Here is a 22,868-nt window from a genome sequence, read left to right on the forward strand (position 1 = left end):
AAAACTGCACTCTTTGTGAGGGGGTGAAGTTTTCACTGATATGAAGAAATGAAACTGATGGACACATAGTGAGAATAACACAAAGACAATCACGTATCAGTTTGCATGCCGCTTTGTTTAAATGTGCTTCTCGTCTTTATTTACTCCCAAATCGAAGAAGAGCTCAGGAGAGCAGCCTGGCTGATCTCCTGCGTGTCTTCATGAAATCTCGATCTTTCTCTTCATTTCAGATCATTTCCTTTCTGGGTTTTCTGAGCTGATGCCTGTGACGTCTTGTGATCGCTGTCGATTTCCCTCTTTATCTCAAACATCTTCTGCTTGTTGTCGCGTAACCGTTCCACGCTGCAGTCGAAACCCTTTTGATTTTAAAGTTGTCCTTACTCCCGTTCACAATAAAGTCAACCGAGTACCAGCGCTTCTCATCGCGCACACGCTCGTTACAGTAACGATACTTTGATCTGTTTTTTTGTTCCATAAAATGAAAAAACGATGAGTTTTAAAGCAGAGGGAATGTTCTGTAACCGTACAGCACCTGTTCAACGGAAGAGCGACACGCTGGAGAAAGGAGGCTGTGAGGGCGGACTGCGACTTCCTGTTGTGGCTTGTGTCATCACTTTGTTAACCTGCAAACTTTATGCAGTCTCAAAGTGTGGGTGCCTCATGCTAAGTGTCACATCCCCACATATGTCTCCTCACTTGTACGTGTCAGGCTCCTGAGAAGCGCAGCTCTGTTGGGTTTGTTGTAGATCCTAGTGAAACACAGCTGGGAAGGGAAGAGAAGGTGAGGTTATCCAGGTTGTGTGTGTGTGTGTGTGTGTGTGTGTGTGTGTGTGTGTGTGTGTGTGTGTGTGTGTGTGTGTGTGTCTGTCTCTTTTGGGGCTTTTCTGTTGCTTTTTGTAGTACTGATTTTAGTGTTGTCCATTTTTAAGCTGTATTCCCACCAACTTGTATTTGTAATTTGGTAAATTAGAAAGTTGCATTGATCTGGCTGTGAGTGGAGGAGGTAGAAACTAAAAAAGCCGAGCGGTCAGAGGTGGCAAATTTGTTTCAATCTGTGCCATTGGTCAGTTTTCTCAAAGAAATGTCCCCCTCCCTCCTCTCTGTCTCTCTAGTTTCTCTCTCACTGATTACATCCAGGACTTCAAGGCCAGGCCAACTTTTACCAGGTCTCACCATGTCCATCGACCCTGCGGCCGAGCTGCCTTTCTTCTACGGCAGCATCAGTCGCTCGGACGCCGAGCAGCACCTGAAGCTGGCTGGGATGTCCGACGGCCTCTTCTTGCTGCGGCAGTGTCTCCGCAGTCTGGGGGGCTACGTCTTGTCTATCGTGTGGAACCTGGAGTTCCACCATTACTCCGTAGAGAAACAGCTTAACGGGACTTACTGCATCACAGGAGGGAAGCCTCACTGTGGCCCTGCAGAGCTCTGTGAGTTTTACAGCAAAGACTCCGACGGCCTGGTGTGCCTCCTGAAGAAGCCGTGTCTACGCTCCCCAGATACGCCGATCAGGCAAGGCGTGTTTGACAGTCTGAGAGAAAACATGCTGAGGGAGTACGTGAAGCAGACCTGGAATCTGGAGGTGAGCCGGGTGTCGGGTGGTGCTGAAGAGTTTAGAAAAAGAAAATAACCATGTAGGGTAGAGTTTTGAGCTACTTGTACTTTACCTGAGCATTTCGGAGACTGAAAAGTTCATTTTTTAGCTATAATTACTTTTCTGTGATATTGAATATGTTTAAATGTCTTCCCAACAAACTACGGTTGTTGTTTTTACAAAATTTAACCATGCAAATGTGCTGACTTCTGCTCATGGAGATAGCTTTGATGTCTGCATCCAGCCCGCTGTACAGTGCAGTCAAAGTGATCTCTTCAGTCGTTATATTTTCCGCCCTCATCGCGCTGCAAAATATAGCAAATAAACCAAATAGAAAATCTGCTGATGGGTGAAAAATTTATACAAAATAAAAAATTTGTGATCTGATAAATGTTTTCGCCTGTAAGCAAAATTTGCCATTTTGTTTTTTTGTGGTTATTTGAGAGCAGCTGCACAGATAAAACTTTCCACTGCTGTATTGACATGTAGATATTTTTTTAAAAGTACACGTACGTCTGAGAAACCTTCACATTTAATGAACCACTATTTAAAAAACAACAACACGAGGTGTCTTATCAAAAATCAGCAATCTTACCAACATGTGTCAGTTTTCCCACATCAGTCAGTGAATGTCGTTACAAAGAAACAAAGTGTTCAAAGTTAAAGATCAGTGGTGTGGCAGCGCCAGGTCACACTTTGCTGGTAGACTTTAAACAACTTTTGAAAAACTTGTGACGGCCCAGACCTCGGACTCGGACAATCCCTCCCTTCTTAATGGCTCTCTGCAAATACAACGAGAAGTTTGAAGTTGTGACCTTCTTCTCTGCAACGTTTTCATTTTGTGGCCCCGATCGGACTCTAACTCGGGGAAAGGTCTTCCCCGCAAGCCGTATGTTTGAGTCTGGTTTAACTGACATTTCTGAAGGGACTTTTTTGGTGGAGTGGGAGAGACTTTGCCCACACACAATCTCTCCAAACCTTTCCTCAAGTAGGAACACAGGTAGGAGCTCTCAGTTCCTCTGAAGGTTTCTGTGGCCTGGGGAAAGTAGTTGCACTAACAAGCTACAGTTCTTAGAAACGAGAACCAAAAGTATGAGACAGACGGTAGAAGCTAAAGTAAAGAGTCAAGATGGGGGAATAGGAACAAAGTGAGCAGGTAACTGGAAAGAAAAGGCAGGCCAGGTGGGAGTACGAGGGTCTGAGATGACAGCACTGAAAGAATTAGTCAACAAGACTAAAGCTAAGAAGAGCATTTTCACTTGTGCCTCCTCCAGTAACCTGTCACATACAACGATCAGTATCTTTTTGACACCGGTGATACAACTGAAGAGCCAAACTAGCTCCACGTCTATGCAGAATTCGCCTGCAGCTCGAGTGTCATAACGTTCCCTCTCTGAGCTTCACATGTACCACCTTCCACCGCATTTGACACCCAGCATGAGCAAATTCAGAAACACCAGCAAGCTGCGATGCAGTCCTCCCCGCAATTTTAGATAAAAAGTCATTATTGCAAAACACGGAGATAACACGTGATCATTTTTCCGGTTCAGGGCGAAGCCATGGAGCAGGCCATCATCAGTCAAGCTCCTCAGCTCGAGAAGCTGATCGCAACTACAGCCCATGAGAAAATGCCTTGGTACCACGGCAAAATCTCCCGCCATGAGGGGGAGAGGCGGCTTTACTCGGGAGCACAACCGGACGGCAAGTTTCTGTAAGTTTTTGCTTCTTTTTTAAAAAGCCTGCTGTGTTTGTTTGTTGGGTAAAGATTTTGCATTTATGTGTGTTTTGTTCCTCAGAATCAGAGACAGAGAGGAGTCTGGCACATACGCTCTCTCCATGATGTACGGGAAAACGGTGTACCACTATCAGATCCTCCAGGACAAGTCGGGGAAATTCTCTATGCCTGAGGGAACAAAGTTTGACACAGTCTGGCAGGTCGGTCCTCAGGCTCTTTTTTTCTTCCTCTTTACTTGTGTGTCGTTTTTCTGGCCTAAACTAAACTTATTCTCAATGTTCAGCTGGTGGAGTATCTGAAGATGAAACCTGACGGCCTTGTAACCGTTCTCGGAGAGGCGTGTGTTAACGGCAAAGCTGCTGTTGAAAGTACTGACCAATCTTTCCTTTTTAATCATATCTCAGCCTGAATTTGCAGTTTATATTGTGGTTTATTCATAATATGAATAATATAATACGCAACGTTCTTTTTTGATTCTATTCACTAATGAAATTCTCCTGTCATTTTTCAGAGACACCCAGTCTTCCCAATGTAAGTAGTCGGTACATCCTGCACTGTTCAAGTCAGCGCACGTCTTCATCCTCTGAGATTTATTTCTTTGTCATTCCTTTCAGAGGCCACGCGGCGCCAATGGATACACACCGCCACCTCGAGGTCGGTAGCCAGCAGTGCAAACACACAGGCAGCATTGAGCATAAACTGCGATGGCTGTTCCTGCAAGGATGCGTTCAAATAAAAAAACTCACAATTACACAATCAGTCGTAGAAGGAAGACTGAAATCTGATAGATTATAACTGCATGCCAAGCGCTGTGTTTAAAGGTTGTGAGTTAAAAAATGTAATTCCTCAGTAACAGTGTCCAGTTAATATATCACTGGGTAATTAATTTATACAAGTGCATCATGTTTTAGACTCTGATACGTGATTTTGAATGTAAAACCTTCAAGTTTGAAATATTTTGCACATTATATCTACAAACAAAGTACATGCAATTTATTGTGTGCAATTTGTACTTTGCAGCTCTTGCATTGGTCACAAAGACTACTGTGCCCGAAGACCGCGACCTTCTCCCCATGGACTGCAATGGATTCAACCCGTATCACAACCCCAATGATATCAAGAGGTTCAACATCCAGAGGTCCGACCTGCTGATGGACGAGGTGGAGCTCGGCTCTGGGAACTTTGGCTGTGTCAAGAAGGGAGTCTTCAAAACAGAATCGTGAGGAGCCGAACATTTTAAAAACAGACGCTGAGCCGTACGTGCGTGCGTGCGTCTACTGATGTCGCTGCCTGTGTTTTGTTTGGATTCAGGGGTCAGATAGACGTGGCCGTCAAGGTGCTGAAGAACGACAACGAGAAGCTGGTGAAGGAGGAGATGATGCGGGAGGCAGAGATCATGCACCAGCTGAGTAACCCGTTCATCGTCCGCATGCTTGGCCTGTGCAACGCAGACTGTCTTATGCTGGTCATGGAGATGGCTTCTGCCGGACCGCTGAACAAATTCCTCTCCTCCAACAAGTAAGTTCATCTTTAACTGTTTGTAGTTACACTTAAAAAAAGTTGTTTTATTTATTTATTTATTGGTAAACTCTGGTTTTTCTTTGAGTCAGTTTCTTAGCAGTTATCCTAACCTGCAGCACGGTTGGGTGGAACCACTTGACATAACTTTTGAATAAAAGTGTTAATATTTTTTATTTCATTTATTTATCAGTTACGTATTTATTTTATATATTTTATGTATTGCTTCAATGTTTTACATTCATTGTACATTTTTTTTTAAAGTAAATCCAAAAAACACAGTATTTTGTTGAAATAACACAAATGACTCAAGTAAACCTTTAAAAAAAATCTTTAGTGAATAAAACTTCAGAGGATTTTTTAAACCAGCAATAGTGAGATTTCAGTTTTAGGAGTGTAACTAGGAGACTGATTAAGGTCTGACTTACATATTTTTATATAAAAAAACCATCTTATTTATTATTTTTCATGACACTCAGATCCTTACGAATCCTATATAGCATGTGTAGAGTCAGATCAGATTACGCTCTGACTTTACAAAAATACATACATGTCAGTGTAACCCTAACAGCTCCCACAGACATGCACTGCCCCAGGATGGGTTTTGCACCAAACAGGGCTGTGGTTTAGGGTCAGTCAGTTTCATGCATAGAAATCTTTCAGCTGTAACAAGGATCAAAACATGTCGATGTGAATAATCTTACTTTATCTCAAAGAACTCAGCTCTTCTACGTGGTAAATAGTAAACAGAGTGGTGCTACTATAACCCCTTTCTATTCAAGGTGAGCCCTCAAAGTGCGTCCTGGTACAAGTCTGTACTTCTCAGGTGGATTCTGATACTGACACTGCAGAAGTCCTTGCCATGACATGCTGATGAGGAATGAATCAGACAATCTGTTCGTCCAAGACATTTCTGATCTTTATGAGGCCGTTCTTTTTTCCTGTGGCAGCTCCATGTATTCTCAGAACTGTCACGTTATGACGGAATAAATACAGAACAACAAAAGTGAACGTACGCTTTCTTACATCTTAATTTTATAGGAGAGCAGGCAAGACCGTACTCTGTATGGACAGCAGCAGCTCTCGAAGGGCAGAAGTTGGAACATGGGGATGTGATTTTACACGTCCTTTAGGTTATGTGTTTGCTTTAGTGCCAGGATAACATTTTAATAGCCACCTTCACTCTTTCCAAGACTTAAGTAAAGCAAAGAGAAGCCTATAACTCAAGTCCAGTCAATAGAGATATTAGAGATAGATAAAAGAGCAGGGGAATGACACGCAAAAGCTTCTCCAGCTGAGAGTCATCCTAGGTGAGGTGTTTTGGGCATGTCCTCCCAGGTGAAGGCCCTGGGGCAGAACCAGGACAGAGCTCACATTTTGCCAACACCTCGGTATTTCCCCTGAACATCTGGATGAGGCGTTTCAGCTCAGACTGTTGCCCCCATGACTCGGAGCTGGAAAAGCAGCAGAAAATGGAGAGGTGGATGATTCCAAAACTCCAAATATGTCTTAAAGCAGGGGTGTCCAACTCCAGGCCTCGAGGGCCGGTGTCCTGCAGGTCCTTGATCCAACACAGCTGATTACGGCTAATTGACCTCCTCAACATGTCCTGAAGTTCTTCAGAGGCCTGGTAATGAACTAATAAATTGATTCAGGTGTGTTGACCCAGGGTGAGATCTAAAACCTCACCTGGAGTTCCCCACTTCTGTCTTAAAGACTCAAACTTAGGATGGTTCATTTTTCAGGCTGCTTCATTTGAAGGTTTCTGGATACTTAAAACTGCAATAATATTCAGTGTTTTGTTGCATCAAAAGGAACTGGACAAGTTTTGTGTCATCATCATCATCGATCGTCTGTCCATCTATTTACTTCTGCTTTTCCAGTCCAGGTTCAGGGGGTGCAGCTGGAGCCCATCCCAGCTGTCTTAGGAAAAAACTACATTTGTGTACTAAAAATATCCTAATGCTTCTTTTCTCTGGACGTGTGTCCTCACAGGGATACCGTATCGGTGGAGAACATTGTGAACCTGATGCACCAGGTGTCGATGGGCATGAAGTATCTGGAGGAGAAGAACTTTGTGCACAGAGATTTAGCGGCTCGCAACGTCCTGCTGGTCAATCAACAGTTCGCCAAAATCAGTGACTTTGGCCTCTCCAAGGCCCTGGGAGCAGATGACAACTACTACAAAGTACTCACGAATTTTTTAATATTGTTGTACCGCAAGACAAAGTTGCATGAATACAGAGTGATTAGAGAGTCCGGTGTGGGTTTTATCAGTGTGTGCAAACAGAGAGTATGTCTTAGATGGATTGCCCTTCTGCGAGTTGCTGACCTCACAATGTGCAAACAGTAATTAGCTCCTATTGATAAAAATGTGTCAGGTGCCCTGTTTGAACTAAACACTCAATTGATTTCCATTTTACTGATTTACTGACCCATATCTGGAGTGGATGTAGTTACCAGAGAGCCCCAGCAATCCTTCACTCCAAGGCCCTAAATACCATCGCCGATGTTTGCTTGCTTTGGCCGAGTCCTTGGCGTGCTTCTCATCATCATAAACGTTGTGTTCACAGGCTCGTACTGCAGGTAAATGGCCGCTCAAGTGGTACGCACCAGAATGTATACTCTTCCACAAATTCTCCAGCAAAAGCGACGTGTGGAGTTTTGGTGTCACCATGTGGGAGGCGTTCTCCTACGGAGGGAAACCCTACAAGGTAAGACAGATTACTGCAGAAGGTTATCAAAGCATGACGTGATCCCAGAGCTCACGCTGCCTGTCTTTGAATTTGTTCTCCAGAAAATGAAAGGACCCGACGTGATCCGCTTCATTGAGAACGGGAGCCGCATGGATTGTCCGGCGGCGTGTCCAGAGCGAGTATATACACTGATGAAAGAGTGCTGGACATACAAGTGAGAAACCGATGGTCTTGTGCGTGCGTTATATAAGAGAGGCATAAACAGAGGTTGTCTGTATGTATGTACAACAAAACAACAAGAGTTCATGTTTCCACAATAAGAAACAAACTGGGAAAGAAATGGTACATTCAAAGTCCGAGCTCAAATCCAGCTGAGATGCTTGAACACACCGTTAATGCTCAAACCCACCAGTCTGGCTGAATTAAACAATACTGCCACGAAGAGTGGCTGAAAGACTCATTGCCAGTTATCACAAATGCTAGATTGCAGTTCTTGCTGCCAAGAGTGGCACAACCAGCTATTAGCTTTAGGGAGCAATTAGTCTTTCACGCAGGGTCTGTAGCTTTTTCCCCTGAATAAAGTAAACGTACTTAAATCGTTTAAAAACTGCATTTTGTATTTACTCTTGTTGTTTTTGTCTAAAAAGACTCATTTAAAATTAGTTTGATGACCTGAAACATATGTATGACAAATGTGCAAAAAACTAAACTAAGAAAACAGGAGGAGGGCAAACACTTTTCACAGCAGTGTATTTAACAGAGGTGGGACCAAGTCATTGTTTTGCAAGTCTCAAGTAAGTCTCAAGTCTTTATCCTCAAGTCTCAAGTCAAGTCTCAAGTAATGTCAGGCAAGTCAGAGTCGAGTCTCAAGTCACTGGTGTAAAAGTCCGAGTCAAGTCACAAGTCTGAAACTTTGAATTTCAAGTCCTTTCGAGTCTTTAAAAAAAAAAAAAACAACGAAAAAATAATGTTGCAGTTATGCTAAATGTAAATATTAGACCATGTAATTTTAAATCTGTGTTTTTCTCAACACATGACAAAATAGTGAACTTAGAAAATATACACAAATTGTGAAATTGCACCTCTTTAAAATGCAGCTCAATTAAACCTAGCTCCAAGAATAATTTTCACCGACAGTTCTGAGATAAGCTGCATGTTATTCTTGGATGCGGTTGTAGGACCAGCTTTAAAATCGCATGACAAAAATATCATACACATTAAAAAAACTGTATCACCAACGTAGCCTGGACAACATTTGCTAGTTAGATGAAGTCAGCTATCTCATCGTAGCATATTTATATGCATATTTATAATCATACGGTTCTTGGAGTGAGTGCATACACTCATGAAGTTTAGTAACTTCAGGTCACTGCAACAAGCCCAGGTACAGTTTACTGACGGATGGGTGCAGGACCTTGAAATGCACCGTGTAGAACGAAAGACCATCGTACGTATCATAAGTTTACCAGTCTCACAAATCGTCTTCATAAATACACATTCGTTAACCGTTTATTAATAGGACCTTTGAGCTTGTAGAATGACCACTCGGTAGCTTCTTGTAGCGCTGCTTTATTGAACGTGTATCCAGCATGGGTTATAACAGCACAACAACGTGTGTGACAGCTAAGACATAGAACTGGATATAGACAGCCCCCTGCCGCAAAGCAGGTCCTAGTGGCGTAAAGCCGTAAAGCCCAGTACATGACATCTCCCCCCTTTTCATGTTATGTCCAATAACAAACCCCAAATAGAACAGCAATGACACAATGATAACATGCGACACTATAATAGCCTCTGGGCGGTTCTCTTAGGGTCGAGCACAAATGGCGTACTGTCAGCCTGAAGGGCAGTGTCCACAAAACAGGACTCATGAAACATGGCAAACCTTTAAGGTAATTAACTCAACCAGGTAACAGCAGTATTGGTTGCAGCTGAAAACATAAGTGCAAAACAGCAACAATACAACATTCCCACTCCCCAGTCCTTCCTTCTGTCCCATCACCCCAATGTCTATAGATCCAGCCTGCTGACTGGCTTGCGTACCCGGCCGCACCTCGTGCGTAGCAGAGTCGGTACGTCAGCGTGAGTGGGTGCGAGCGTTGGGGCAAGACTAGGGGCCAAATGTGGGGTCTCTGGAGTGGACGCACCAGCGCACTGAGGTGGCGGCTCCTCAGCGTCCACAGTGGGTGTTGGAAGGGGTTGTGGCATAGCCCGTGGAGACGGTTCGAGGCGGAGATGGCGGTGGTTCCGTCGCAGCAACGCACCTTGGGGTGTGGCAACGAGATAGGACCTCGGAGTGACGCTCTCCTTGGAGATGATGGCCGGTGTTGCCCAAGCCTTCTCCTGGTCCAGCTTAGTTAGGACAGCATCCCCTGGATGAAGTGGAGGTAGGGGCTTAGCACCATGGCGGCGGTCGAAGTAGAACGCCTGCTCGGCCTTCTGACCAGTATCCCTTCGTTTAACTTCTCTTTTGTTTGGCCATTTAGGTTGAAGATTCTTCTCCAAGGTAGGCAGGGTTGTCCTGATCCTCCTCCCCATAAGAAGTTCCGCTGGGCTGAAGCCTGTAGTGGCACAGGGAGTAGACCTAAAGCACATTAGCGCTATCAGTGGGTCGTCGTGCCGGAGGATTTTCTTTGCAGTCTGTACTGCCCTCTCCGCGTGACCATTTCCCTGTGGGTGGTGGGGACTAGACGTTATGTGGGCGAAATCCATCTCTCTCGCGAAGGCCTGGAACTCAGAGCTGGAAAACTGAGGGCCATTGTCACTCACCACCACGTCAGGGATCCCAAACCTAGCAAAGGTCGACTTCAGTTTCTGAACAACTTGGCCGCTGGTCGTGGATGATAGGTGAAGTATTTCCAGAAAACGTGAGTAGTAATCCGACACAACGAGATAATTATTCCGGTTGTGTTCACAGAGATCCAGGGCTATCCTTTGCCATGGACGATCTGGCAAAGGTGTGGAGATGAGCGGCTCCTTTGTCTGCGTTGGCCTCTGGGCCAGACATGTGTGGCACTGCAGCACTACATTCTTTAACTCAGTGGAGAGCCCCGGCCACCACACAGATGAATTAGCCCTATCCCTGCACTTGGTGAGGCCTTGGTGCCCTTCATGTAGTTTGTGTAGAATGGCTGTTCTCTGCGACTTTGGAATGACGATTCTGCAGCCTCGTATAACCAGGCCGTCAGTCTCTGATAGCTCGTTTTTCACTTTCATGTACGCTTTAATGTTCAATGGCACACTAGCTCCGTGTGCAGGCCAACCCCTGCGAATGTACGTAATGACGGTCTGTAGTTCAACGTCCGTTGCAGTGGCTGCTTTAATGCTTTCCATTCGGCTTGGGGACGCTGGAATGCCCTGTAACACGGTGGCTATGTAGCAGTCCACTTCACTGTGAGTGCTAGTGTCATCCTCAGCCCGAGTCTGTGGACTCCGTGACAACGTGTCGGCGATGACAAGCGTTTTGCCAGGGACATAGACGGCCTCCGGCTTGTACCTCATGAGCCTCATCAGGAGGCGTTGACACCTCAATGGAACATTGTCAAGGTCCCGGCTATTGACCAGGGGTACCAAAGGTCTATGGTCGGTCTCAAGCCTGAAGCGATCTAAGCCACATAGATACTTATCAAACTTCTCGCAGGCCCAAACACTTGCCAAACACTCCTTTTCGATTTGTGCGTAGCGTGTTTCAGCCTCCGTGAGGCGTCTAGAGCAGTAGGCAACAGGTTTCCACTCTGTGCCATGAAGCTGAAGCAGCACAGCCCCAAGCCCGTAGCTACTGGCATCGGCAGATACGGCTGTGAGTCTGTTGACATCATAGAAGGCGAGAACAGGTGCTGATGTAAGCGCTCTCTTTATGTTCTCGAAGGCTGCCTGCTGTGGGTGACCCCAGGTCCAACTGTTTTTGCTTTTAAGCAACTCGTACAGTGGCTGGCATATTGTGGCAAGAGCAGGAATATATCTGCCCAGGTAATTAACCATTCCTAGGATCCGTTTAAGCTCTTGCACATTTTCTGGTGACGGCAGCTGAAGAATGGCGCTCACTTTCTCAGGGTCTGGCCTGACCCCAGAATGGTCGATCAGGTGCCCTAGGAAGCGAAGCTGGCTCTGTCTGAAGGAGCACTTCTCTCGGTTGAGCTTCAATCCTGCTAGCTCAATGCGCTGCAGCACCTTCTCAAGTCGGGTGTCGTGTTGTTCCATGGTGGCTCCATAGACCAGGATGTCATCCATAAAGACCTCCACACCTTCGAGCCCCTCTAAGGTCTCCAACATCTTTCGCTGAAAGATCTCTGGTGCACTCGTTATCCCAAAGGGCAGCCTCTTAAAGCAATACCTGCCAAATGGCGTGATGAATGTCGTTAGTTTGCAACTCTCGTGATGCAATGGGATCTGCCAAAATCCACTGGCTGCATCCAGCGAGGAGAAGACCGTTGCCCCACTCAACCTGGACATCGTTTCCTCAGGGGTAGGCAAGATATAGCGCTCTCTTTTGACAGACTTATTCAGTTTTGTCAGATCAACGCAGATCCTGGCCTTTGCTGTGGTCTTCTTCAAGACAGGCACCATTGGGGCACACCATTCGGTAGGTTGGGTCACCCTCTCAATGACACCATGGTTCTCCATTCTTTGTAGTTCCTCCTTCACTTTCGGCAGCATGGGGAAAGGCACACGGCGTGCCGTATGCACCGCGTATGGCACAGCATCGTCCCTTAACTGAATTTTGACTGGCTCAGTTTTTAGTGTTCCGTGTTCACCGTAAAGTGGTTGGTTCCTGGTGGGTGTGATCGTTGCTTCATCAATTCTTCTCACCAGGTTCATCTGCACTGACAAGGAGCGGCTGAGAAGGTTGCTGACTCTGTGTCCACGAACCACATACACCTTGGACAGGTAGTCTTTGCCTTTATAACTTATTGTGGCTTTTAAGTAGCCGAGACATAACAGCTCTCCTCCGGGGCTATCTAGAGGGCGATCTGAAGGCTCTAGCGTTCTCTTATGAGCAAGAGTGTGCAACGTGTCCTCATTTATGATAGTGACATCTGCTCCTGTGTCAATCTTAAATTCTATTGGGGCAGAGTCTAGCAGTAGCTGCACAGTCCATGCTTCATTATTTCCGTTTGCATTACACACTGAGCCTAGAAAATATGAGGCCTGCTCTCTTTTCTCTGTCTCTGTAACCTCATTCACTGATCTGGTGTTACGGCACACCCTGGCCCAGTGTCCAATTTTTTGGCATCCATGGCAAACAGATTTTGCTGCCGGGCACCTTTCATCCCTGGCATGCTGTGTCTTCCCACATTTACCACATTTTTTGTCACGCCCCGCCCATTTTGTTTTCGCGGGTATCCTACCTCGCTGTTGTTGTGATTTCCAGTCCATGCTTTTCCGTTTATCCCGTACCTCCTGTACTGAGCCTCCCGCATCTCCCTGCAAGCTGACCTGCGCTGCGACCTCCTCTGACTGTCTGACGATCTGGGTCGTTTGTGCCAATGTGAGGTCCTTCATCAGCTGTAGCCTGCGGGAGAGGTCCTTGTCTCGTATCCCGACCACAATACGATCGCGGATATTTTCCTCTTTACATGCACCAAACTCACAGTGCTCTGAGAGGTCATACAGGGCTCGGATAAAACTCTCCGCCGTTTCGCCTGGCCGCTGGACTCGCTGGTGAAAACATGCTCTTTCATGTATAGTGTTCCGCTGCGGGAAAAAATACTCGTCGAACTTCCTCATTACGACGGCGAAGTCGTCACGACTCTCATCGGCGGCGAAGGTGAGTGACTTGTAAATGTTCTCTGCTTCATTTCCCATTGCGTAGATTAGGCAGCTCACCTGTACCTGTCCTTCGTCTTTGTGGAGTTTCGTTGCGATCCGGTAGCGCTCGAAACGCTGTTTCCAATCGGGCCATTCCGTCAGCTTATCGAAGGGGAAGCCCGTCGGGGGATTAAACTTAGCCATTCTGCTGTTTTCTCCCCTATGGCGTTATTCGGCGATGGTCCGGGCCACTTCTGACACCATGTAGAATGACCACTCGGTAGCTTCTTGTAGCGCTGCTTTATTGAACGTGTATCCAGCATGGGTTATAACAGCACAACAACGTGTGTGACAGCTAAGACATAGAACTGGATATAGACAGCCCCCTGCCGCAAAGCAGGTCCTAGTGGCGTAAAGCCGTAAAGCCCAGTACATGACAGAGCTCAACGGTAATTAATTAGTAGTGAAAATAATTTCTGGTTCATTACAGAAATGTAGCAGTGACAATAATACTGTATGCTGTAATCGTACTGGACAATTAGTGATACAAAAAACCTGTTTTATCCTGTGAATAAAAGTATATGTTTTTGTCAATGTACCATAATTGTTACGGCCGAGAGGGCCCGGCTGTGGGTGTGGACTCAAATGCAGACACAGAGGGAGGCAAACGGGCGTGAACACAGTGCTTTATTTACAAGTGTCTAGTGAAATTACACAACAGGAGACTATGAATGCTATGAATTATGAAATGCTATGAACTGTGAACTGTGAGGCCAAACTGTGAACATGAAACTGAGTGCTATGGCTAGGTGCTGGATTTCACGGATGGAAAAAGGGGCAGCGGCTTGGATGGAGGTACGCAGTCACTATAATGAGAAGAGACAAGTAGTCAGTGGCAGTCCAGTGAATCACAGCTGCAGGATTAGGCTATGGAGGTTAGGGCTTACGCGTTGCAGGTTTAAAGTGTCATGCGAGGAAGGGGTGTCCAGGGGGTTCCGGGTGAGGAGTGTCCAGAGAGGATCCAGAATATGCGTGGAGTGAGGGACTTGGCAGGGAGGCAGGCAGGTGTAGTCCGATGGTGGAGAGGAAGAAACCAGATGACAGAACCAGCGTCCAGGCGGAGATGAGAGTAGTTCGGGAAACGTGACTGCCAGGTGGGTCCTATGACAAAGAAAAACACGGTGAGGGAAAAGCAGTAGTTGAGGGTTCTCACAAGGGGTTCGCAGCCTAGCACTGACATGGGTTAGCAGAAGATCTGGCAGAGGTCTGTTGTGAATGCTGGTCTTATATGCAGGTGACTTGATTGGAACCAGGTGTGGAAGCTGATTGGAGTCTCTGCCTGAAGGTAGAACCCAGCGGAGTGGAAAAACCCCGTGCTCACCCGGACCATGACAGTACCCCCTCCTCAACGATCGCCCCCCGGCGACCGAGCAGACCCGGACACGCGACGAGACCTGAAAAAATCAGAAACAAGCGCCGGGTCCAAGATCAGAGACCGAGACACCCACGAACGCTCCTCAGGCCCGTACCCCACCCAGTCCACCAGAAACTGCCGGCCCCTGCCCCACCGACGCACGTCCAGGATACGCCGCACCGAGAAGGCAGGATGACCATCGACGAGCCGGGCGGGAGGAGGGGGGTCGGAAGGAGGGCACAGAGGACTAGACAACACTGGCTTGACCTGCGAAACATGGAACACCGGATGGATCCGCAACGATGCAGGCAATGTGAGCCGGACTGCCGCAGGGCCAATCAGCCTGTCAATCACGAAAGGCCCAATATAGCGCGGAGACAGCTTGCGGGAGGTTCCCTGGAGTGGGATATCCTTAGCCGCCAGCCACACTTTTTGCCCCGGAGAGTAAGTAGGAGCCGCCGTGCGCCGCTGGTTGGCGTAGTGGCATTGGCGAGACACAGCGCGCAACAGCGCCTCACGAGTCCGCGTCCAGGCCCGGCGGCAACGCTGCAGATGATGCTGGACAGAAGGCACCGCAAGCTCAGCTTCTTGCTCGGGGAACAGAGGTGGCTGGTAACCTAAGGACGCCTCAAAAGGTGAAAGACCTGTGGCCGAGGCGGTGAGTGTGTTATGCGCATATTCAACCCACGGCAAGAATGTGGACCAAGAGGCTGGATTATGGGCAGTGACGCAGCGAAGAGTGGTCTCGAGTTCTTGGTTCAGGCGCTCAGTTTGGCCATTGGTCTGTGGATGGTAGCCTGAGCTCAAACAGGGCTTGGCCCCCAGGGCCGTACAAAAGGCTCCCCAGGCCTGAGAAGCAAACTGGGGACCCCTGTCAGACACTATTTCCATAGGGATCCCATGGAGTCTGAAAACATGTTCAACCAACAGTTTAGCTGTTTCTGAAGCAGTGGGCAATTTATCTAGAGCTATGAAATGTGCTGCCTTGGAAAATCTGTCAACTATGGTAAGTATGGTAGTCTTTCCTGCAGAGTTTGGAAGCCCTGTTACAAAATCCAACGCAATATGTGACCATGGCCGGTGTGGGGTGGTTAGTGGGTGAAGCAGTCCGTAAGGACGGTGATTCCTGGACTTATTACGAGCACAAACCGTGCAAGCAGCTACGTATTCACGTACATCCCTATCCAACGTCTCCCACCAAAAGTGTCTCTTCAGTAGCATAGCTGTCCTACCTCGGCCCGGGTGACCTGCGAACTTGGCCGTGTGAACCCATTCCAAAACCTTGGTGCGGGCTGCTGTGGGTACATAGCGCTTGTTAGCTGGACCGGTGCCCGGATCAGGTTCTGCTTGCAGAGCCCGCTGAATGACAGAGTCTACTTCCCATGTGACAGCCCCTACACGACAGCTGGCAGGGAGTATGGAGGGCACCCCTGACCGCTCTGAGGCAGCTTCGAACTGGCGGGAGAGAGCATCTGGCTTAACATTCCGGGTACCTGGGCGATATGAGATAGAAAAGTTGAAACGGGCAAAAAACAGTGACCAACGGGCTTGGCGTGTATTTAGTCTCTTTGCATTCCGTAGGTACGTTAAATTTTTATGGTCTGTCCAGACTATGAATGGGTGCTCAGCCCCCTCCAGCAGGTGCCGCCACTCCTCCAATGCTAGTTTCACAGCAAGCAGCTCACGGTCCCCAATATCGTAGTTTCTCTCTGCTGGAGACAAGCGACGCGAGAAGAAAGCGCAGGGTTGTAACTTTGCTGATGGACCAGTATGTTGAGACAACACTGCCCCCACTCCAACATCTGATGCGTCCACCTCAACGATGAAGGGCTTGCTGGTGTCGGGCTGAATTAGCACGGGAGCTGTTGTAAACAGTTGTTTCAGCTTGTTGAAAGCTCTGTCGGCTTCGGTAGGCCACGTGAATGGGTGCTTTGTAGACGTGAGGCGTGTTAGAGGTGCAACTACCTGACTGTAGTTCCTGACGAATCGCCTGTAGAAGTTGGCAAAGCCCAGGAATCTCTGGAGAAGCTTACGGGATGTGGGCACCGGCCACTCTGTGACTGCCTTGACCTTTGCTGGATCAGTCTTCAGTTGCCCCCCTGCCAGGATATAACCAAGAAAAGAGACTGACGATGCATGAAACTCACACTTTTCTGCCTTTATGTACAGTTTGTTCTCCAATAAGCGCTGGATGACAGCACGGACATGAGCGTGATGTTCCTGGAGCGATCTGGAAAATACGAGTATGTCATCCAGATATACAAACACAAATCTGTTCAGAAAGTCCCTGAGAACATCATTCACCAAAGCTTGAAATACGGCTGGGGCGTTCGTTAGTCCAAAGGGCATGACCAGGTACTCGAAGTGGCCCAGTGGCGTGTTAAAGGCCGTCTTCCACTCATCTCCCTGCCTAATGCGAACCAAATGATAAGCATTACGGAGATCCAGCTTAGTGAAGATAGTGGCGCCTTGCAGGGACTCTGACACAGAACTGATGAGTGGCAATGGGTATTTATTCTTTATAGTTATGTCGTTGAGACCACGGAAATCAATACATGGTCGTAGCGACCCGTCCTTCTTACCCACAAAGAAGAATCCGGCAGCAACAGGTGAAGACGACGGTCGAATTATTCCAGCAGCAAGTGACTCTCTGATGTACTCCTCCATAGCAACACGTTCTGGTTTAGATATGTTGTATAATCGACTGGAGGGCAAAGGAGCACCGGGGAGAAGGTCTATGGCACAGTCATATTGTCTGTGAGGCGGCAAAGCTTGCGCCCTACTCTTACTAAAAATCTCTTTGAAATCGTGATATTCCATGGGCACACCAGTGAGATCGGGGGTTGTTTCTTCCAACGCATAGGGCTCCTCGGGGCCCGGGGGACACGCCGACCTCAAACAATTAGCATGGCAGAATACACTCCAGCTTATTATCTTCCGTCCAGACCAATCCAAGTGTGGATTGTGTAGCTTTAACCAAGGGTAGCCGAATGTGAGGGGAGTGTCAGGCGATGAGAGGGCGAAGAAAGTGAGCACCTCCCTATGATTTCCTGAAGTGATTACAGTCACTGGCTCAGTGTGGTGAGTTATTTGTGCAAAGACCTGGTTATTAAGTGCTTTCGCAGAAATGGGCGGATCTAAAGGCACAAGGTGCAATCCCAACCGTGTGGCGTGGTCAAAACTGATTAGGTTTTGCTCTGAACCGGAGTCGACCAGGGCCTGAAAGGTGTGCGTGGCACGGTTGATAACTAAACTGACTGTGAGAAGCAAACGGGGTTTATCATCACTATGAGAACCGCCCACCCGTATCCCCGAATCTACTGGCGGGCTGGCCCTTTTCCCCTCTTGGGACATGCTGCGATTAAATGTTCTGTCGACCCGCAATAAAAACACGCGCGTGCACGAAAGCGACGCTCTCTCTCCTCCGGCGGCAGCTGAGCGCGGCCGATCTGCATCGGTTCCGGCGCCGCGTCCACGACGGAGGGAGAGGCGGCCGACACAGGCGACTGCATTATGGGTGGGGCCGGCGTAAACGAACACGGAAGAGGGCGGAGGAGGGGACGTTGGGGTTTGTAGTTCCTTTCATTCTCCCTCTCTCTCAGCCTGATGTCAATACGGAGAGAAAGGGAGACTAACTCCTCAAACGTAGCGGGCTCATCCCGTGAAGCAAGCTGATCTTTCATGTTATCATTCAGGGACTGTAGAAAGATTCCCTGCAACGCGTGATCTGGCCACCCCGTCTCCGCGGCGGCCGTTCGAAAATCTATGAGGTAATCAGCAACACTACGGCGACCCTGGCGCAGCTTTAACAACTTACGGGCCGAACCGCCCTCAGAGACAGGATGAGTGAATGTCTTTTTAAACTCACCCAGGAAGTCATCATAAGAGCAAGTTCGCAGGGGATGGCTTGACAGGTATGCTTCTGCCCATTTTAGAGCACGGTCCCGTAATTTCCCTATGAAATAGGAAATCCGAGCGGCGTTGTCAATGAAGGTGCGCGGTGAGCGGCCAAATACCAGATCGCACTGAAGTAGGAACCCCGTGCAGCTCCCCGGATCCCCAGAAAAAGGTTCGGGCTCCGGGGATGATGCGTCGCGAAAAATCGGCCCACTTTGGAGCGCGTAAGCCGAGGCAGGGGACGAAGTGGATGGCTGTGTGTCTTGTGCGGGGGGCGAGGGTTCGGGGGCAGGACGCGGCACGGAAGCGAGGTTAGCTTGTAGAGTCTCTAGGGCAGCAAAGATCTTAGCCTGTCCCTCACCAAGGTCTTTCTGTGAAGCCAGGAGATATTGAATGGATTGCTCGTGGTGACCTAGGATTGCACCTTGTTTCTGAATGGCTGTCCGCTCTGCGTCTGCTGAGTCCATATTGTGGCCAGATCTTACTGTTACGGCCGAGAGGGCCCGGCTGTGGGTGTGGACTCAAATGCAGACACAGAGGGAGGCAAACGGGCGTGAACACAGTGCTTTATTTACAAGTGTCTAGTGAAATTACACAACAGGAGACTATGAATGCTATGAATTATGAAATGCTATGAACTGTGAACTGTGAGGCCAAACTGTGAACATGAAACTGAGTGCTATGGCTAGGTGCTGGATTTCACGGATGGAAAAAGGGGCAGCGGCTTGGATGGAGGTACGCAGTCACTATAATGAGAAGAGACAAGTAGTCAGTGGCAGTCCAGTGAATCACAGCTGCAGGATTAGGCTATGGAGGTTAGGGCTTACGCGTTGCAGGTTTAAAGTGTCATGCGAGGAAGGGGTGTCCAGGGGGTTCCGGGTGAGGAGTGTCCAGAGAGGATCCAGAATATGCGTGGAGTGAGGGACTTGGCAGGGAGGCAGGCAGGTGTAGTCCGATGGTGGAGAGGAAGAAACCAGATGACAGAACCAGCGTCCAGGCGGAGATGAGAGTAGTTCGGGAAACGTGACTGCCAGGTGGGTCCTATGACAAAGAAAAACACGGTGAGGGAAAAGCAGTAGTTGAGGGTTCTCACAAGGGGTTCGCAGCCTAGCACTGACATGGGTTAGCAGAAGATCTGGCAGAGGTCTGTTGTGAATGCTGGTCTTATATGCAGGTGACTTGATTGGAACCAGGTGTGGAAGCTGATTGGAGTCTCTGCCTGAAGGTAGAACCCAGCGGAGTGGAAAAACCCCGTGCTCACCCGGACCATGACAATAATAACAGAAGCGAAACGCAATATTGTGTCAGGACAATTCACTATTTATGCACAATAAACAAAGGAGCATAGCGCCACAATTTCTGTTCAGCGCCAGACTTGCTTGTAACCTATATCACCAATTATGTTATGAAAATGACGCATTAACTACAACAGCAGACTGACCTTCGTGTAAATGCTTGGAGCAGACTAACCTGTGAGCTGGAGTGTTCTGGGACGTTATATTTGATCTTTGAATGATCCAGGCCATCCGTCGCGTCTTTGTTACTTCGGAAACATGGCTCGAACAATTTCTCTTCAACGACGTAATCCGATAACAACCGATCTCTTTACCCGTCGGCTTCCCGTGGCTGTCATGCGACCGGCTATTGCAGTTAATAATACAACAGCTTCTTGACATTTTTGTGTTTCTTTTTATCGCTGTATAACTGATTTTAATTGAAAGCCTGCGTGCGCTAGTACCGCTTGCCACGAGTTCCCAGAATCCTTTGCGGTTCTACCCGTGAATGACGTCACATTTTCAATCTCTATATAATATGCATGTTAAATTTTATATTTGGGGTAAAATATCAAGTCTTTTCAAGTAAACCGGTTCAAGTCCAATTCAAGTCCCAAGTCATTGGTGTAAAAGTCCAAGTCAAGTCACAAGTCTTAGAACATTTTTTCAAGTCAAGTCTAAAGTCATAAAATTAATGACTCGAGTCTGACTCGAGTCCAAGTAATGTGACTCGAGTCCACACCTCTGGTATTTAATGACTTATGTAGTTTTCATACGTCAGGCATGGCTGCTGTCACCTAACGACATTATATTCCTCAGTCGTTCCCTCGTAAATGAAAACAATTTCCTCTGGAATATTTGTTTTTTAGCGTCAGATTAAGCAAGCAACGCATCCTCTTAAAATCCTGTGACTTCTATTTATCACAGCCTCCTCTCTCTGCTCCTCCCCTCTCCTCTCTCACAGACACGAGGACCGTCCTGACTTCAAGAAGGTCGAGGAGGCCATGAGGAGTTATCATTACTCCATATCCGGCAAGGCCAAGCCTGAGGAAGGCGCAGCCGCCGCCGCACCCGAGCCTACCAAGTAGACAGAAAAAAGGCACATTCTGTCCCAGCGCTGCACAAAGCGTCCTTTCAGCCGGTCATTAAACAACCAAAACAAAGAGTGTTTTATGAACTGTGCACAGTGACCAGCTTTGACCGCAGAAGCGACGCAGCAATAAATGTGCATTTGTAAATCGGACTTCAGTGTGTCAGCCGTGCGAGGAAGCTCTCTGTCTGCCGTGGTTTGAATGTTAAGTGTCGTAATACTGCTGAACAAAACTAATTTTATTTTCTGCTACTTTAATCGAACCATGTATTCAAATCTGCGTCTTAGTCCGCCTCCACCTAAAAGCATTTTTACTGTTTTTAGCCTAATAAACTAGAAACAAACGAATTATGTGAGTGAAAAATGTGGATTAACTTATAAATCTGCTGATATGACTGAATTCATTCTTAAGTGCTGTGTGATTTTTTTTTCTTTTTCTTTCTTGGAGCTACAACAACAGTCTGACATTATAAGTCTTAATTGTTCTTTTCCAGATGTTCCAGATGTTCCAAAACCATAAAAATAAAAATCTGTAACTTTATCACAGATGTGGCGGGAAAACTACGAGCCTCCATTCAACTGGTCTTCTGCAATCTGTCTCATAAAATCAATCATAACACAAAAGACATTACAATTAAAGACATTATGAACATTTGTATCAACAAAATGCTCCATAAAAGCATCAGCATTTGGTGATGTTTCACTGGAAGGCAAAAATGAGCTTTGGACATGAGGTGCATGCATACTTTCTTATAAATACTCTGAACATGTATGTGCAGAGTCCAACATCTGCATTTTTAATCAAAAGAAACATTCAAAATGAGAAAGTCTAATATGAGACTTTTTGAGACTTTGAGTTTAAAGCTGTTCTCTGTCTTTAAATATGTGTGTTTGTTAAATAGTTTTTTCTCTCTGATGTTTCAATGCCAGTAATTTAAAACGTCACACGCGGCGATTTATTAGGAAAGAAACAAACTGAGGTTAGTCACGCTGGCCCCAAACTGTGTCAGAGGAAGTACTTGTGAACCGTCAGGCCACACTGGAGGGTCCAAGGAAGTCGATGAAGCAGTTTTCAAAATAATAGTAGGTTTTCACAAAATAAACCCTATGACCCTATATTAGACCCTATGCATGCTGTGGTATAAATAGGTAATATGATCAGAGTCCCGGAAATCTACATTTATTATATATTTAATATTTTTTCATAAAGAATTTAACGGTATTGCTAATTTCCAGCCCTTGTCCTTTGTTGGGCTTTTACATCCATAATGCATAAAACAGATTTACACAATTCAAGTGTCTTTGAAAGACACTATATATTATACACTGTAATTTAAGAAAAAACATATGGTGACAGTTCTGCCACCAAACATGCTTTTTAGCCATAATTTGTAGAGTTTGGTTGTACAAAGGTGTCAGATACTCGATTAGAAAGGGTGACGATTGAGCCCAAACTGTCAAACAAGGAAGAAATATCATAGATTACCTAATAACTGAGCAGGTGTGTGGTGTCGAATTAACTTAAATTTAGATTTGTTTTAAAGTTAGTCTTAAGTCCTCATGTGGGGCTGTGTTTGTGTGGGTCAGTATGGGACATGTCAGTGACATTGGTGTGTAGTCTGACAGTTTCATATATGTTTATGTTTATTTATATTTATACATTTAATTACAGCAGCAGTGTTGGCCAATATAGCTTAAAACTGTGCAGGTTACTAGATTAGGACCTTTTGTTTATTATAAGCACACATACGCACATATCGTTTCATGCCATAGTTTCTCCTTTGCAAAACTGAAAAAGAATTTCATTTCTTCAGTATATGCTGACACGTCATTCAAATTCTGTAACACTTGTAGCTTTTGTTTTACTTGTAACTTTTCCTGCTTGACCTTCTGTGGCATGGCTTG

General features: G+C 46.8%; 1 protein-coding gene across 3 annotated transcripts; it reads left to right on the forward strand.

Moving 5' to 3' along the window:
• The first annotated feature begins 1,174 nt into the window (after positions 1–1,174).
• On the forward strand, positions 1,175–21,009 carry zap70 (zeta chain of T cell receptor associated protein kinase 70). 3 transcript variants are annotated; one of them, XM_085375680.1, is made up of 12 exons: positions 1,175–1,579; positions 3,142–3,302; positions 3,388–3,526; positions 3,610–3,701; positions 3,827–3,868; positions 3,943–3,980; positions 4,347–4,545; positions 4,638–4,844; positions 6,840–7,032; positions 7,418–7,558; positions 7,642–7,754; positions 20,838–21,009. In XM_085375680.1, the coding sequence occupies exons 1-12, from the start codon at positions 1,175–1,177 to the stop codon at positions 20,959–20,961; spliced, it is 1,854 nt and encodes a 617-aa protein (XP_085231806.1). In that variant the 3' UTR covers positions 20,962–21,009. The 3 variants fall into 3 exon arrangements, with proteins under 3 accessions (XP_085231806.1, XP_085231805.1, XP_085231804.1); XM_085375679.1 differs by having other exon boundaries at positions 3,610–3,694; positions 3,838–3,868; XM_085375678.1 differs by having other exon boundaries at positions 3,610–3,694; positions 3,838–3,857; positions 3,941–3,980.
• Positions 21,010–22,868: the final 1,859 nt, after the last annotated feature.

Source organism: Diplotaxodon limnothrissa, linkage group LG17 (genome assembly GCF_057381915.1).
Source record: "Diplotaxodon limnothrissa isolate DT_005_m linkage group LG17, D_limnothrissa_male_GT1.1, whole genome shotgun sequence".
Classification (NCBI taxonomy): domain Eukaryota; kingdom Metazoa; phylum Chordata; class Actinopteri; order Cichliformes; family Cichlidae; genus Diplotaxodon; species Diplotaxodon limnothrissa.